This window comes from Petaurus breviceps, unplaced genomic scaffold, assembly GCF_028583685.1.
Source record: "Petaurus breviceps papuanus isolate PSGF00001 unplaced genomic scaffold, PetGlider_PUasm1.0 90845, whole genome shotgun sequence".
In the NCBI taxonomy this organism is placed as follows: domain Eukaryota; kingdom Metazoa; phylum Chordata; class Mammalia; order Diprotodontia; family Petauridae; genus Petaurus; species Petaurus breviceps.
The window spans coordinates 9,986,951-10,005,717 of NW_027187359.1; the positions used below are offsets into that span (position 1 = coordinate 9,986,951).

General features: G+C 34.8%; 1 protein-coding gene across 1 annotated transcript in view; it reads left to right on the forward strand.

Annotated features, from left to right (window-relative positions):
• PPP1CB (protein phosphatase 1 catalytic subunit beta) overlaps positions 1 to 18,767 on the forward strand; it is a 75,430-nt gene that overhangs the window by 27,942 nt on the left and 28,721 nt on the right. The window contains exons 2-3 of the mRNA XM_069072122.1: positions 11,186 to 11,317; positions 16,512 to 16,742. Of these exons, the coding sequence (XP_068928223.1) occupies positions 11,186 to 11,317; positions 16,512 to 16,742 (363 nt within the window). The remainder of the gene's footprint in view (positions 1 to 11,185; positions 11,318 to 16,511; positions 16,743 to 18,767) is intronic.

Sequence of the window (18,767 nt, forward strand, 5' to 3'; positions counted from 1 at the left end):
TGTATTTTTTATTTAATTATCTGTGTATATGTTGTATTCCCCAATAGAATATAAGGTCATGGAGAAAAGAGATAATTTAATTTTTGTATCCCTATTTTCTAGCATATTGATTTGTACATAGTAGGCACTTAGTGAATTGACTAGGAGAATGTCCAGACCAGGGCAACCAGGATGGTGAAGCTTCTTCATGTCATATGTATATCTGTTGTACAAACTGGATATTTTCCTGAGGGTTGAGTCTGGGGGGGGGAAGCCTGACATGACAGCTATCTTTGATGTTTGGAAGATTGTCGTGTGGAATAGGGATTAGACGTTCTTGGCAGAACTGGGAGCCAATGGGTGCCAGTTTTTGCAAAGGGGGCAAATTTAGAGTTATTTTAAGGAAGAACTTCCTAACAAAGCCATCCTAAAGCCAAAAATGGGCTGCTTCATGAGTGATGAATTCCCTCTCTTTGGAGAAGCTTTTTAAAGGCTACATGACCATCTTAGTATGATGTAGAGAAGACTCTTAGGTGTGGCTTGAACTATCACTATGGAGTGAATTTCAACCATAAAACTCTGGGAATCTTATTCTGTGAAAAGTCAGCCAGTTGGTTTTTAAAAATAGATCAATTCTCTTTATGGTTATAGCATAACAACAATTTACCTTTTACCTCTCAAGAAAAGTATGAAGGAATTATAGAATTTTTTGATAGCCTAAGAATTTTTAAAGTATTTTTTGGTGTTGCTATGAACTGCCTCCCAAATTCAGAATAATTTTTTGTATCTTTATTCTAATATTGATTTAGAAAAAAATGGAAGGGTTAGCTTCCATCAAGGTTGTTTTTAAATAAGTCTTTTTATGGAGATTACAGACTTGAAATTATTTTAGTCAAATCCATCACAGATGTGGTTATTTTAAAAGAATCAGATGGCAGCACAGTTAAGTACTGTATGTTCTAATTTAGTATACTATATTTGGCTATTATTTAGAGAGGTTGAATTTCATATTGAAACAACAGCATAGAAAAGTGTAAGAGCCAACTGTATAGTAATCAGCCTCAAACTAAAGAAAAACATCCACCTCAGCACAATGTGGAAACTGTTTCATAGACCATTAAAACTAAAAAGAACTTTAGAGATTATTGACTCTTAACTCTCTTTTTACAGATGAGGAAAATGAGCCTCTTAAAAGACTGTGCCCAGTGACTGACCCAAACACAAGAATGACTGGCCTGGGACTAGAATTCATGCCTGCTAACTCTTAAGCTCAGTGTTCATAATTACTGTTTTAATATGTGAACACAATGTAGTGTATTGTGTTTTCTAAAAAATAAATTTTTGTTAGGCTTATATTGTTTGGAAATGATATTTAAAAAAAAAATTGACATTTCTTACCATTAGTAATGGATAAGTGGATTTCTAAAGACTGGATAGATAACTGATATTGGAATGCTTCATGCTATCAGTTGGGTTGGTTTTCTTAAAGTATATTGCAACTGTACTAATAGGGACCTTTTTAAGAAAGCCTTTTTCCTCCAATAAGCAAACTCTTTTGTTTGAACCTTACAAATACTAGTAAAAGGTGAAAGCACTTTTAAGAAACATTTCTACTGTGAGAATCAAGTTAAGACTTTTGAGGTCTTTCTTTGTTTCTTGATAGTTTGCTTATTGTAATTGGAATTAAGGGATCATGGACTTATTTCTAACTGTGAGTCTCTTGATTGCTTGTGTACATTCTTAAGGAATTTATTCAAAATTTCTTTGTTTCCCTGTTTTAAAAGATAAATGATTTGTAAAATATTATTCCATCTTTCCTGACAAAAGGAACTGTAGAAGTATGAAAATGAACACACTAGATTAAACAAAGTTAAATTTGCTATGTCCTGAAAAATCATTCTAGTAAAATGCCATATGTACAGTATGTACTTACTTGTTTTTAATGAAAATTTCCAAGAAAAAAATTAGTCTTTATTATGCTTGTTTTGGGTTGAGAAAAACATTGGGATTTGAATGTGCTTTTACTGTGTATCTTTGGTCCTTAAAAAGCACTAGATTAGAAGTCAAGCCATTTTAGTTCATCTTAATTTTTCCACTGTGTGATTAGTATGAGTCATATAACCTTTCTGGCCCTTAATTTTCTCATCTGTAAAGAATGAGGTGGTTAGACTAGATGTTTCTCTTTCAGCTCCATCATTTGATAATCTTATTACAAGCTTGTTTTTCATCATTTCCCTTGATACTCTTTAATTTTTTGTTTTCCTAAATAAATTGCTTTTATCAAGTTCTATAAAATATTCCTTTTGTAATTTGATTAGCATAACATTATAAGCGTAGATTAGTTTTGGTATTGTCATTTTTATTATATTGGAATGGCCTAGCCATGCACATTGAATATTCTTCCAGCTATTTTATTTTTATTTCTTTTAAGGAGAGCTTTGTAATTTAATCTATGTAACTCTTTTGTATGTTTTGGGAGGTTAATCCCCGGGTATTTTATGCATTTTGTAGTTATTTGGAATGTGATTTCCCTTTCTATTATTGCTTCTTGTGTTTTGTTGTTACATAGAAATGCTGTTGATTTTTGAGTATTTATTTTATAGCCTGCAACTTTCCTGAAGCTATTTGTCTTAGTATCTTTGCTGATTCGCTGGGGGTTTATCATAACAAATGGATAATTTTATCTCCTTTCTCTACCTGTCTTTTTTCCTTTAATTCCTTTCTTTTTTATTACTATTGCTATATTAATTCCTTTTTCTTGACAGCTATTACTAGCATTTCCAGAACAATATCATATAATAATGAGGAGTTGGGTATACTTGATTCATTCCTTTTTATTGGGAAAGGTTCTCATATATTCCTATTGCATATGATGCTTATTTTTCATTTTAAATAGATACTTTCAATATTTTTAAAAGATTCCTGTATATCCATACTTCATAAGACTTTTTAAACATAAAAACTTGGTTCTTGTACTTTGTCAAAGTACTTTTTCTTAGATGATTGATCGTGTGGTTTTTGAATGTTTTAGTTTTTAATATGATTAATTATGTAGATTGTTTTCCTAGTATTAAACCATCCTTACATTCCTAGTATAAATTCCACTTAATTATAATGACTGATTTCTTGGATAATTTACTGTAGTCTGTTTGGATTTTGTTTAAAATTTCTGAGTCAATCTTCATTAATGATATTGATCTATGATTTTCTTTCTGTGTTTTGCATTTCCGTGTTTAAGTATTATAATAATATTTGTTTCATAAAAATATTCTGGTAGGGTTCTCAGTTTTTGAGAATAATTTGTTAAGTATGGGTACTATTTATGTTCTTTAAAAGTTTGATATATGGATGGCTTACTCTCTCTGGAAGGGGGGAGGGGAGGGGAGGAGAGAGTGGTTGAATTTAGAATTCAAAACTTGTATTTAAAAAAAATGTTAAAAATTGTAATTGAAAAAATAAAATATATTTTTAATATTTTACTTCTATTTTTATTTATTTTAATATATTTTTTGAAAGTTTGATAGAATTCTCCTGTGAATCCATAAGGACCAGGAATTTTTTCCTTTGGTAGTTCTTTTACAGCTAGATCTGTTTCCTTTTCTTTGATCAAGTTATTGGCTGTCTCTTTTTGGTCTTCTGATAGAATATTTTACATTTTTGAAGCATTTCTCTATTTCTTTTGCATTCTTAGTCCTTTTAGCATATAACTGCATAATAAATTCTGATTTTGCTGTGATTTCACCTTTGTTGTAACAGTTGTTTTTTAAGTTGTGCCTGACTTTGTGATCCTATTTTAGGTTTTCTTGGCAGAGATATTGAAGTGGTTTGTCATTTCTCCAGCTCATTTTACAAATGAGGAAATTGAGGCAAACAGGGTTAAGTGACTTGCCCAGGATCACCTAGCTAATAAGTGTCTGAGGCTAGATTTGAACTCAGGAAGATGAGTTCTTTATGAATTTAGGACCTGCACTCTCTCTGCTACATTACCTAGCATGTGATTTCACCTTGCTCATTTGCTGTTTGGTTGCTTTAATTTTCTGCTCTCTTCTTTTTAATCAGATTAGCTAAGTTTTGGTTAATTTTATTAGGCTTTTCAAAGAAGCAGCTTTTAGTTTTAATTATCATCTCTATGTTTTTTCTCCTTAAACTATCTATTTCCGCTCTTATTTTTAAAACCTCCTCTGTTGTGCTCATTTTGTATTTGTTGATTCTTTAATTTTTAAATTGCATATTCAATTCATTATTTCTCTCCTTTCTATTTGTTAATGTATATCATTGTAAAGGTATGATTTTTCCCTCTGAGGGCTACTTTAACTATATGCTAGAAATTATGGCCTGTTGTTTCATGATTATCACTTTCTTTTATATAATTATTGTTTCTATAATATGTTTTTTGACCCACTCATTATTTACGATTCCATTTTTTAAGTCTCCTTTGTGTCTGTATTTTTTATGGTCTCTGGACCAATTTCTCTTTATTGCATTATGGTTTGTAATGGATATAGTAATTATTTCTGCATTTTTACAATTGTTTGCAATATCTGCACTTATGGCTATATAGTTAGTTTTTGCAAAACTGAATTTTTGTAATATTGTAAAATTTTGAAGAAGTTTGATGTTTTTTGCAAAGGAATAAGCATATTCTTTGGCTTTTTAGTTCTAGTTTTTCTAGAAATTAGCTCAGTTCTGTATTTTCTCTTTTGTTTATCATTCAGTTAAGATCCAAAACTGATAGAGGTATATTTTAAGTTTCCTGTCACTGGTTTGTTCCTTTGAAGCTCAGATAATGTTTTCTTTCTGAATTTGGCTGCTAAAGCATCTCGACCGGCATATATGTATTTCTGATATTAGTTTGTTTTCTATGATTCCTTTTAACATGGTATACTTTCATTATTTATCCCTTTTTACTTTTCAAATGTTTTTGCTTTGTCTGATAGTTTAATGTCGACTCCTGCTGTTGTGGATTTTTGAATTCACTTGATGCATAGTAAATTTTTTTCCCCATCCCTTTAATTTTATTTTTTGTATGTCTTTGTTTTTTAAATATGTTTCTTGTAAGCAACAGGTTTTAGGGTTTTGTTTTCTTATCCACTGTAACTTTTTCATTTTATTGGATTGTTTAATCCATTCACATCAAAGTTATATAGGTTATATATATATATATGTAGGTTAGCTTTACATTTTCTTCCATCCGTCTCTAAAATTTGTTTTTTAAGACTTCCTTTGTAAAGGATCTTCTGCTGTAAAAAACAGTATTGTATTTCTTCAGTTAATTTAATCTTTTTTGTTTTATAAATTAATTTGTTTTTAATGTTCAACATTCACTTCTATAAGTTTAAAATTTTCTCCATCTCCCTCCCCTCCCCTCTTAAGATGGCATGCAAGCCAGTATATTCTCTATATATACAATTTTTTAAACAAAAAAATTCATATAAGTCTTTCTAGGTTTTTCTGAAGTTTGCCTGCTCATCATTTCTTAAAGCACAGTAGTATTGCATTGCATTCATATGCCACAACTTCTTCAGCCATTCCCCTCAATTTCCAATTCTTTGCCACCACAAAAAGATATACTATAAATGTTATAAATATTTTTGTACATGTGGGTTCTTTTCCCATTTTTATGATCTCTTTGGAATACTGCCCTAGAAGTGGTATTGCAGGGTCAAAGAATATGTACATTTTTGTAAAACCTTTGGGCATGGTTCCAAATTGCTCTCCAGAATGGTTGGATCAGTTCACAACTCCACTAACAATGCATTGTTGGTTCTAATTTTCCCACATCTTCTCCAGCATTTATAATTTTCCTGTTTTGTCATATTAGCCAATCTGACAGGTGTGATGTAGTACCTCAGAGTTGTTTTAATTTGCATTTCTCTAATCAATAGTGATTTAGAGCATTTTTTTCATATGACTATAGTTTTCTTTAATTTCTTCTTCTGAAAACTGCCTGTTCATACCCTTTGATCATTTATCAATTGGGGAATGACTTGTATTCTTATAAATTTGACTCCATTCTCTGTATATTTTAGAAATGAGACTTATCAGAGACACTGGTTGTAGAAATTCTTTACCTGTTTTCTGCTTCCCTCCTAATCTTGGTTGTATTGGCTTTGTTTGTGCAAAAACTTTTCAATTTAATATAATTAAAATTATCCATTTTGCATTTCACAATGTTCTCTAACTCTTGTTTGGTCATAAATTCCTCCATTCTCCATAAATCTGACAGGTTGCTTGCTCGCCTAATTTGCTTATAGTATCAGCCTTCATATCTAAATCATGTACCCATTTAGACATTATTTTGGTATATGGTGTAATATTATGTTGGTTTATGCCCAGTTTCTACCATACTGTTTTCCAGTTTTCCCAGAAGTTTTTGTCAAATAGTTCTTATCCCAGAAACTGGGGTCTTTGGGTTTATCAGACAGTAGACCACGATAGTCATTGACCACTGTGTCTTTTGTACTTAACCTATTCCACTGATTCACCACTCTGTTTCTTAGCCAGTACCAAGTAGTTTTGATGATTGCTGCTTTTTAATACAATTTAAGATCTGGTATGGCTAGGTTACCTTCCCTAGCCTTTCTTTTCATTAATTCCCTTGATGTTCTGGACTTTTTGTTCTTCCAGATGAATTTTGTTATTATTTTTTCCAACTCTAAAGTAATTTTTTGGTATAACTTTTTTAAGATGGTCCTGTTCCCACTGGTTCTCTTTCTCCCCACTGCTTATATTATCTTTTTATTTTTAGGATTTTGTTTATTACTTCTCTCTTGCTTTTATCTGGTTATATATTCTTCCCCCTCTTTTTTCCTTAGTCAAGTAGATTCTTCCCCTCTTCTCCTTCCCTTCAACTAGCCCTGGTCATTAGTTTTTTAAATTACATTCTTTATGCCTCTTTCCAAAAAAGATTTCTCTCACTCTCTTCATTATCTTCTGTTTCTGTTTATACATTTTGTATAAACTTTGTACACTGTTTATACCTCATTATCTGATTCATGACCTCTATAATCATCTGGTCTCTCTCTCTTTCTTTTTTTTTTCTGTATTCTACATGCAATCAAAGCTTCCAAGGTATCTGTTCTAGGCTTTTTCCTCTGGGTGCTTTCTGGCACTTTCATGTAGATTCCGTTTTGCCTCCTCAGAATAATGCTAATTATTGCAGGTATCAGAAAGGACATTGTTCCAAGACCTCTGGAACATTGTTATAGGACCCCTCCTGTAGCACTGATCTAAACACTTTTTTTTTTTCAACATTTGCCTGAAAATCTCCCTGAGTCCATGCTCTCCCTACTCCACCGAGTGCTAGTTGTTCCCAGGAGTTCTAGCTCTCCCACCCCCAAATAGACTTTTCAAGCATCATATCCCTAGGCCTTACCAATTAGTATATAGTCCTTATCTCCCTTCATTCATAGGAGTATTCCTCAATGGAACCCCTTCCCACCTCCAAGGTAAGTCTTTCTTCCTTTCTCCCTTCTTCCTCACCCATTCTCCTGTAGGCTTTTCTCTGTCTGAGATTATAGAGGTCATTTTCCCCTCATTGCTTGCCATATCACACATTTTCTATCCTCCTTTCTCCCCCTCTTTCATATATCTTCCCTTGTTATAATGTAATCCCATAAAGAAGCATTGTAGACAGGATATTGTATTGTCAAATTTTGTCCATAATGCCCATAATGGTCTACCTCTTCACTTACCTCTACTAGATTTCCACCTTCACCCCTGTCTCCTTGTGTACATTAAGAAAGAAGTCCTTGGCTGGTCTTTATATTGTCACTCTATTGCTGATCTTGCCAGCTGTGTTTATTCAGTCTTCATGCCTTTCTGTTATTTGAGGTGTTGAAAAGACAAATAATCTCTTACGTTCTGGTGGTGGTGTTTTTTGGTTTTGTTTTGTTTTTTTCCTAAAAATGTTTCAGACTCTATTATTGGACATCTATCTTTTGTCTTGTATAGTTAAGATCACATTTGCAGGATAGGTCACTCTGGCCTGCATCCTTAGCTTCAGTGTTCTTTGGAACTTTTTATTCCATTCCCTCTTCCTTTTTCCAGTGAGAGAGAGAGAGAGAGAGAGAGAGAGAGAGAGAGAGAGAGAGAGAGTGTGTGTGTGTGTGTGTGTGTGTGTGTGTGTGTGTATGTAGAGATAGTCTTACTTTATTGGAATGTCCTTTTCTTTATATTTGAAAATCTTATACTGACTTGCAGAACTTGCTGTTTCTAAACAGAAATGTTAAATTTTACCACTATGTGTCTTGGAGTTTGCAGCCTTGGGTTTTTTCCTGAAGGCATTCTGTGAATTCTCAAAATTGGAATTTCATTTTCTATGTTTAGAAATTCTGGACAGTGCTCTGTTATTATTTCCACCATTGTGGTGTAAAGGGTTTTTGTCCTGTCATGTTATTCTGGGAGACCTATGATCCTTAGGTTGTCCATATAGTTTCCTGTCTTTGAGATCCATGTGTTTTGCTTTTGGTGAACTTATTTTCTTTTAATACTGTTGTTTTTTTTTTCTTCTAGGTTGTCCCTCACTTCTACTTATTTTTTATATTTACAATGTATTCTTTCTTTTGTTCTTTGATAAGGCTGACCGTTTTGAATTCAAAGTTTTTTATTCTGCCTATTATTTTTGCTATGCAGAACATAAATCCTGTTCTCGTAATTCTCATTTCTTCTAAACCACTCAGGAACAGTGTGTTGTGATTACATGTTCTCCTCAAATTCCACAGGGTCCTGTGTTTCATCAAGTATTGGATTATTTTCCTTTGCTTTGCGGTATTTATTCATAGATTCCTGAACATAGATCTGTAAGCCATATTTCCTTTTCTGTTGATTTATCTGTTTATGTTCAAAGTCTATGAAAATTGTCCTCAAAATCGTTGGTTCTTTCAGGTTACCTCCTGTTCCCCCCTCCCCATCCCTCCCCACCCCCCCCACACACACTATTTTTCTTATCACTTCCTGACTCCCTTTCCCCAGTTGTGGTTTCCTTGAGGGCTGGATCTCAGAATCAGCCTCCTTCCACACTGGTAATTCATGTTCACCAGCCTGTGTTTCTGCCTCATCTGGTGATTGGTTGAGCAGAACTGGCCCCAGCTAGATGCTGTGCCCTTTCCCTCAGAAATATCACAGAGAGGATATATGGAGAAGATGTTGCACAGCCCCCAACACGCACAGTGTCTTGTCCTGGTGACTAATCCCTGTGTTCCTCAGTTCTCTGGCCCAGCACTAGCAGTTCAGAAACTTTTTCCCTCAGCACAGCCAGTCCAACTTTTTTTGTAGCACTGATGCTTCTAGGTTGCAATTCTAGGCAAGCGTTTGCTCCTGAAGGGCTGTGGCCATGCTGACTGGAGGCATGAGCAAATTTCCACAGTCTGGAGTTGGGGTCTCCATAGCACTGTAGTAAGGGAGGAGAGACCAGCATGTTAGGAATAGATTTTGATGCAAACCTATGTCATGTCCTTGAGTCAGGTAGTGTGGGGAAATGGGTAAGCTCAAGGTCAATAAACATCAATTCCTGGGTTTATGATTTATTTATTTTTAACCTTCTTTTAGATTCTAGGTATTCTAGACCATGGTGATAGCTGAAGTTGCTTTATCTTTGGTGCATAATTTCTGTTTTGAATGGGTTTAAGAGGTTGTGGGGATTGGAGAAGATGTCTCATTCAGTCTTGTTACTCATATGACCCTTTTTGGTGACATTTCTCACTCTCTTGTTCTTTACTCCTACTTGTTCAACCATTCTTTCATTTTCTTTGCTGACTTGTTCATCACCTGCCTTCTAATTGTGTGTGTCCTCTGTCCTCTATTATAGGCTCTGTTTTCTCAATATGCCCTCTCTGTGATGTTATCAGTTCCTTTGGGTTCAATTATCTCCATAAATATTGCTGTCATCTATGTTTTCAGTCCTAATCTCTCTCCTGAACTATATTCCCAAATTAACTATACATTTTCCATTAATTTCTGAGTTTTCCATTAATTCTAGCAGCTTTTTGGCTTGTCCTTTACAATCTGCCTTGATTACAATCACATCAATGCCAGATAAATATATTATTTTCAGAAAGATTTATGAATTTTCCTTCTAAGCTACAGGGAGGAAAAAGACAGTTCTCTTCTTCACTTGGGCATTGGAAGGAATGAGTTGACTTCTTGACAGGTTGCTCTCATTAGTAGGTTATCACAGAATTTCCCATAGAGACAGCTCCAACCAGATGTCACATAGGCATTTCAGACTCAATTCAGTATCTCTCCTTTCTCACCTCCTTATTCTCCAGTCTTCCCTTTTTCTATTGAGGGTACTACTATATTTATGTGTGGCACATAGGTGCTTAATAAATGTTTGTCTTTCCCTTCTCCTAAATACATCTAATAGTTTCCATTACTTACAAATTATGCTCTTTCATGTTTTCAGTACTTCTTTGATCATGATGGAATGGGAAAATTAAGTTTCAGTTCATTAGTAAAATTGTGTATATAAGAGTATTTATTTAAGTTTGTACTCCAGTTGAAAACTAGGTAGAAATCTTGTGTACATACATTTTCCTTAAAGCCTCTTCTAGTTTGTATGTTTGTAAATCTTCTGATTTGTATATGGACTATTTTACTGTGACCTTGAAGAATACTAATACTAAGATGTAGTAAGCTACGTGTTTAATAATTGGCACTTTTTTTTAGTGTTTTGGTCCCCACAATTCATGTGAGTTTCTAGGATGCTCATTTGAGCAATAATTTTACTGTTCTAAAATTGATGACAAAAATGTTAAGATTCCTGGTAGTGTGATGAAGCTCTGACCTCCTGGCAGATGGGTACAAGTACTTTCTCTTCTTAACCACTTCTTCCTGGTCAAGCTATTCTGCTTGACCTATTCTTGACCTATTCTTCCTACTACCTATCTAGATCCTAGGCTTGTTTCTGGGGGAAAATGAAATGAGTATACCTTTACTATCTTGTCCCTGCTGTCTTTGTGATTCTGAGAGTCTGTTGCTTCCATCTGAATAAGTAAAGAGAGCAAATGGAGAAAATATGTCAGGGAGCAGAGAAAGCTATTGGTCACAGCTCTACACACACAGCCTTCTATGCCATGTCAGCAGGCAGCAGACCAAACAAATCTGTGTCTACTTTCCCCCAAAGACATATGTGGACATATGTTTCTGAAGATTATATGTAGAATTTTCATTTAAAAGACTAATTTATGAAATCTCTGCATTTCAGTACGAGGATGTCGTCCTGGGAAGATTGTGCAGATGACCGAAGCAGAGGTCCGAGGCTTGTGCATTAAATCTAGGGAGATCTTCCTCAGTCAGCCTATACTTCTGGAGTTAGAAGCTCCCCTGAAAATTTGTGGTAAGTAACCTATATGAACTGATCATCTTCACAATTATTTTAAATTCTTCACTCCTAGTTAAATTTACTTGCATAATGATTTGAAGACAAGTTTAAAATTTATTATTTAATTGTAGAGAGCATCTTAAATTTAGTCTTCTGTTAAGTTATAGAATTATTATAATTATTTTAAGCACAGAATATAATTTTGGAATTTTATATGGGCTTTAAGTGATAGCAATGTGACTTTTTTTTTTAATAGATGAATGATGGTGAAAGCTTTTACTGTTTATAACCTATAAATCCTGAAACAGAGAAAATCTTTTCTTCATTCCATAATCACAAAAAAAAAAACAAAAAAACAGAAAAACTTTGTTTCTATTAACAGTAAATTTTAGTATCTCAAGAATATGTGACTTCTTTCCCCTTGCTTTAATATGACTAAACTTAGAAATTTCATCAAACAGTACACATCCTGTTGTTTAGGCCATATTTTTAAAAATCCGTGGTTGTTTGAAGACCTACAAAACCTTCAAGGATTCGGGGTTATTTCCATGTTTTGAAAAAAAAAACTTAAAGTAGGTCTTTAGTGAGACAGGATTATGTATGTGTGCATGTATACATGCATGTTTGTGTATGTATATACACATGTTTATATATTGTTTTTCAAAGTAAAATTGTGAATAAATATATGGTACACATTCATTATTTCACTTGCTGAAACACCTTACAAGAATCCAAACTTTGGGCAGAACCCACAAAATGACACAGAGAAGCTAACCTCATGCTGAGGACAGCCCAGCAGGCCAGCAGGAATTGGCCAGTGGAGCGCTCTGAGTGAGCCCAGCCCCACCCCGAGGCTTTAGCCCCAGGGTGAGCTGAGTGAGCCTGAGGAGCCACCAGCAGGAGGGACTCCAGATCAGCTGCAGCTGTGGCCTTTTCCAGATTTATCAACACAGATGCGAAGAACAAGTGGGTCGGTGCAGTCTGGACTTTGGGGCCCTAAATAAGTGGGAGTGTGTGGCTTTTGCCCCCAGGGCAAGAAGCCCCTGAGAGGCTGGCACAGCCAGCCAGCACCAAGTGGCAGTTTCAGCTCCTGGCCTGCAGAGTGTAGGGGGACCAAGCACCAGTCTGAGGGGTAATCGCTCTTGCTTTAGCCTGCTTGGATCTGGATTGCAGTCTAGGGTGGAAGTCCTGGGGTGTGTGTCCAGCTTGCCAGAGTGTGTGGAGACCTCAGAGAGGGCACCTAATACCTCCGGCAGCTGAGAAAACCCCAGCGTTTGGGATGAAAGCTCCCCTGTCTGGTGGCAGAGTCCTACCAAGGCAAAAAGCCCAGGGGTCAAGTGACCAGGCAAAGGAAACAAAGCAGACAGAAGATTCCAACATTAGACTCTTATTTTGGGGACAAAAAGGAGCAAAGCATGGAACAGGAGGAAGACAGTGAAGTCAGAACTCGTGCAACAAAAGCTTCAAAGGAAAATACAAGCTGGTTACAGGCCATAGAGGACCTTAAGAAGCAGATAAGAAAAGTGGAGAAAAAAATTGGGAAGAGAAATGAGAACAATGCAAGAAAATTATGAAATGAGAGTCAACAGCCTGACTGAAGAAAATAATACCTTAAAAAACAGACTGACTCAAATGGCAAAGGAGGCTCAAAAAGGCAATGAAGAGATGACTGCCTTAAAAAGCCGAATTTGCCAGATGGAAAAAAGAATCTCAAAAGCTCAATGTGGAGAATCATTGCTTCAGAATTAGATTGGAGCAACGGAAGCTAATGACTTTATGAGAAATCAAGATGCTGTTAAACAGATCCAAACAAATGAAAGAATAGAAGGCAATGTGAAATATCTCATGGGAAAAACCACTGACCTGGAAAATAGATCCAGGAGAGATAATTTAACAATTATTGGACTACCTGAAAGCCATGATCAAAGTAAGAACCTAGAAATCATCCTCCAGGAAGTTCTCAAAGAAAACTGCCCTGATGTTTTAGAACCAGAGGGCAAAACAGAGGTTGAAAGAATCCACCGATCACCTCCTGAAAAAGATCTCAAAAAGAAAACTCGTAGGAATATTATAGCCAGGTTCCAGAATTCCCAGATTAAGGAGAGAATATTACAAGCAGCCAGGAAGAAACAATTTGAATATTGTGGAAACACAATCAGGATAACCCAGGATCTGGCAGCTTCTACACTGAGGGATCGAAGGACTTGGAATATGATATTCCAGAGTTCAAAGGAGCTGGGATTAAAACCAAGAGTCACCTACCCAGCAAAACTGAGTATCATGTTTCAGGGGAAAATATGGTCATTCAGTGGAATAGAGGACTTCCAAGCATTCTTGCTGTAAAAACCAGAGTTCAATAGAAAATTTGACATTCAGATATAAGAAGCAAGAGAAGCATGAGAAGGTAAACAGGGAAAAGAAATCATAAGGAACTTATCAAAGTTGAACTATTAACATTCCTACATGGAAAAACAATAATTGTAACTAATGAATCTTTTCTCAGTAGTTGAAGGGAATAGAAATATATATATATATATATATATATATATATATATATATATATATATATATATGTCTCTATATGAGGGTATATGGCATATGAATACATATGTGAATGTGTGTATATGTGTTTACAGGTATACATAGATAGAGGGCACAACCAATTTAACAGGAAGAGATAATACTTAAAAGGTGAAATTAAGAGGTGAGAGAGGAATACAATGAGAGGAGAGGGGGAGAGACAGAATGGGGTAAACTATCTCATATAGGAGAAGCAAGGGAAAATAGTTACAATGGGTCAACCTTATTCCCATTGAATTTGGCTTGAGGAAGGAATGAAATACACACTAAATAGGGTATCTCACCCTCCAGGAGAGTAGGAGGAGAAGGGGATGAAAGGGGGGATGATGGAAGGGAGGGCAGGCTGGGGGGGGGAGGGAAGTTGGAAGCACCCACTTTTGAAAAGGGATGGGATCAAAGAATAGAACAAGTGGCAGGTGGGATAGGAGGGAGGGAAATATAGTCAGTCTTTTACAATAAATCTACTATGTTATTGTTTTTATTAGTCACACATGTACAACCTATACTGAACTGCTTATCTTCCCAGTAAGGGTGGGCGACAAGGGAGGAAGGGAATGAATCTGGAATTCAAAGTTTTAAAATCAAATACTCAAATATATATACTATTATTAATACTATTTTACATGTAATTGGGAAATAAGATATATAGGCACTGGGGCATAGAGATCCACTGGAAAAGTCGAAAGGGGTATGGGAGAAAATATGGGAGAGAGCAGATTAGAGGACGGTATATCCTGTGGGACTGTTATTTTGGAGCGGTGGGTAGGGGGAAAATGGGGAGAAAATTTGTAACTCAAAATCTGAAGGAAATGAATGATGTAAATCAGAAGTTAATAAAGCATTTGAAAAACAAAAAAAAAGAATCCAAATTTTGAAGTTTTATAGTAAAATTTATTCCAATCATTATCTTAATTGCAGATTCCTCCTTAAAGAGTATTTATCCATGGTTTAGTGAAAGGAAGTTAAGACTGAGTTTCAGGAGATTTGGGTTCTAGTCCTGGCTTTGGCAGTGATTGACTTTGGGTAATTTTTAAACCTCTTTTGGTCTTTAAAGCTCTTTTGGTCACCCACCCAGAAACACCTGGCCGTGTAACCTTGAGCAAGTTACTTAACCCCAATTGCTTAGGGGTGGCCAGGTGGCTCAGTGAGTAAGAGTACCAGCTCCAGTGTTGGGACGACCTGGAGATCGAATCCCGGGCTCAGACACTCAGCACCACACCCAGAAATAACTGGCCGTATAACCTTGAGCAAGTTACTTCACCCTGATTGCTTAAAAAAAAAAAAAATTAGAAAAGAGTAGAAGTTTATATTTTTTTTACAATTATATAGGTTTATTACCAGGTTGACTAAGTGATAGAGGAGTTCACAATCTGCATTAGTGAAGGTGTTCTCCATACTGATGAAATTATAGATTCTTGAAATATTGAAGTGTTCATAAAGTTTTTTCCTAACTTTTTGATTTCTCCAATTTGTTTGAATAGTCACATTTTACCTGCTGTGTTTTCTTGAAAGCTTACAGTGTTGGGGGTTTGGTGTTTTTTTTTTTTTTTGGCAAAAGCAGTAAAACAGATGTAAAATCAGAAGTTTATACTCATCGCTTAGTGATCTGCTGTCCATAAGTTTGGATAGAGCCACAAAAATTTTATTTATAAGATCTATCTTCTGCTGTAGCTATTCTTTGTAGGGTTTCTCACTTCGATAAAGACTTTTAGATTTGTCTTCTGCTTTTGCTTAAAAAAGGTCAGTTTAATTCATGTTAGACTTTTCTAGCTTGTTCTTTGTTTCCTAGAAGTCCTCAGTTGTGCTACATTGATTAAGCCTGTTCATTGTGCCCTTAAAGTATTTCTTCTTGTCTTTTAGTGGTCTGCTTCAGCTCACGTAGATCATCATATTTAAGGAAGAATTTCAGAGAAATCAAAACAAAATTCTTTCCTAGTTAAATATTCCCATTTCATGTATTAATTTGAAATAAATTTCTTGGGGTGGCTAGGTGGCACAGTGATTAGAGCACTGGCCCTGGAGTCATGGGGGACCTGAGTTCAAATGTGGCCTCAGACACTTACCACTTACTAGCCATGTGACCTTGGGCAAGTCACTTAACCCCAACTGTCCTCCAAAAACCAAAAAAAAAATTTTTTTTTAATTTTTTTTCTTTTACTTTACTTTTGAAGTCTCAAAAAATAAACACACGCAAATCTTTTCAGTCTCAGCAGAGACCCAGTTGGACATCTATTCTTTAAAAGTAACTTGACTTTAAATAGATAAAGAAAATGTTGGTAACTTTTAAGTAGATCTAGTTAAAACATTTTTGTACAAAGAAATACTGAGTAAAGCTTTGCTATGTTTATAGAATAATTGCTTGTCCTCTAAAGTGATAATTTTTAAAAAATACTTAATATTTCAATTTCTAAGCCTTTCTTTTTATTAAGCCATGGGCCATTTGAAAGTAAACCTTTTTAGGGCATTTCTCCTCAACATAGCTTGACATTTTACTCTGCCATGGTAATGAACAAGATTCCATGAGGTATAAGAGTTATACTTTTCTTAAATAGATTAGTAAAACAAAAATATATTACTTGGACTCTTCATAGACATGACTGACTTGTAAAAGTATGCTTTTTATTTTTAGGAGACATTCATGGTCAATATACAGACTTACTTCGATTATTTGAATACGGAGGATTCCCACCAGAAGCCAACTATCTTTTCCTGGGAGATTATGTGGACAGAGGAAAGCAGTCTTTAGAAACCATTTGTTTGCTATTGGCTTATAAAATCAAGTACCCAGAGAACTTCTTCCTCTTAAGAGGAAACCATGAATGTGCTAGCATCAATCGTATTTATGGATTCTATGATGAATGTGAGTAAAAATGAAGGTTACTATGGAAAATTATTTAAATACTAAAACAGTGGCGGGATTTGGAGGGGGTTGGCATAAATTAATTTAATCTTTGAGATTTGCACTTGGATGTTTAGCAAAATGAAGTACAGCTTCATGTATTTCAAAGACTAAGCATTCTGAATATGGAAAAAAAAAAAAACAGGAAGGAGATATATGTCTTATTCTCCCATTTCCTGGAAGGAGGCTAGTGATTGGGAGGGATTTTGCTATTGTACAGCATAGTAGGATCTTATCAGCATGCATATAATTCTAAATTGAGCAAGGAAAATAATCCAGATAAACCAGAGATGCCAGTAGGTAAATCAGCTATGAAGATTTGTCCTAGACATTTCTGTCCAGTTTTCTGAGGAGCTGATTCTCAGTATTTTTGACAAACTGTGTTAATAAACTCCATGTCATGAGAACTGTTCAGCAGTTAAAACGTATTGCTACTACTAGTTTGTGCCATTAAACCTGGATAGACAAAGATATCATGTACTCTGGGGTACATGTCTACCAGTGCTACTCTTTTCAATTCCATTATCCTTTTACAGGTTTTTTTTCCCCTTTTTTGTCAATAGGAGATATACTGTTAAGTGAAAACAATGTTTCCCAGGGATGAGAAGTTATATCCCCATTTTCCTGCTCTTATGTTCAATTAAAAACCAAAAAGCTACCTTCTTGCTATTTTTTGTTAGTTTCTCTTCTATGTTTATTCAGAGATTTATGTGGTTACAAAATAAATATATAGGGGGGGAGAAGGAGAAAAAAAAATATTTTGGTTATAGTATTAAGTATGAGTTCGTTTTGGAATTTACTAGTTTCTGTATAACTCTGAACCTGTTCTGGGTTATATTTGTTTCAGCTATCCCATATTATGAGAGCAGGCCTTTTGGATAGAAAGCTAGTCTCAAAGCCAGAAAGACCTGGGTTCAAACCCTACTCTTGATATTTACAGGTGACATCTCCCTGGACAAGTCACTCAGCTTCATAATGCTTTGAATCAGAAGTATCAAACTTGTGCTGCTTTTGGCAGTTCTCTAAGACTTTATGTTGCAGGGAACATATTCATTTGACAGAATTTTACCATCAAGGAGTTCTCTGTATCAATGACATTGAGTCTTTCTGAATCTATTTTTCTGTCTCTTATATGTGTGTGTATATGTATATATACATGTACACACATAGAGAATATTATAATAAACTAGTGTAATAGTACCATTAACATATCATTATATAATAATTTAGTATAATATAATAACCCTAATGATGTGTTATATTATCTATAATATATGTTAGAGACAGACTTTATTCATTAATTTCCTAATTTAGAATCTATAACGATTTTTGTCAACGTTCATCTTTGCACTATTTTAAATAACTTAAAACTTTTAAAAAGATATCAAAACAGCGCTGGGTATGAAACATTGCATTTATATTTAGGTTTTTAAAATTTGTTGATTGGCTTTGCTAATTTTTTTCTGTTTCATTTTGATATTCTTTTGTGAGAGTTCTCTGGGAGAGAGGTGGGGTCTGGGGAGATACACAGGAAACTTAAGGAGCTTTAAAAAAACCAAATAATTTTAAATTCAGTGCTTTCGTGGATACAGAGGAATAGTTGAGTCATTGATTACTAGTAGAATTGCTTGTAGAATCATTTTGGAGAAGGGCTTGGCAGTATACAGCAAGGTTATAAGAATATACTTTGACTTATTACTGGGAATAGATCTTGAAATTATTCCCAAAAACAAACAAAAAATTGTTCCAATGCTCCATAGCGGTGTTATGAAAGGATAGATAGTTAAATAAATTGTTGAACATGAATACACAATGCACTCAAGACCAACAAGTATAAGGAGTATAAAGAAACCTGCAAATCTTTATGAAATAATGCAAAACTAATAAAACTGAACCAGCAAAATGGAAGTAGAGTAAGAATAGTCATATAGGAGGAAAAGTAAATGAGAATGAGTGAACAAAATACATATGAGAATTTAGATGGAA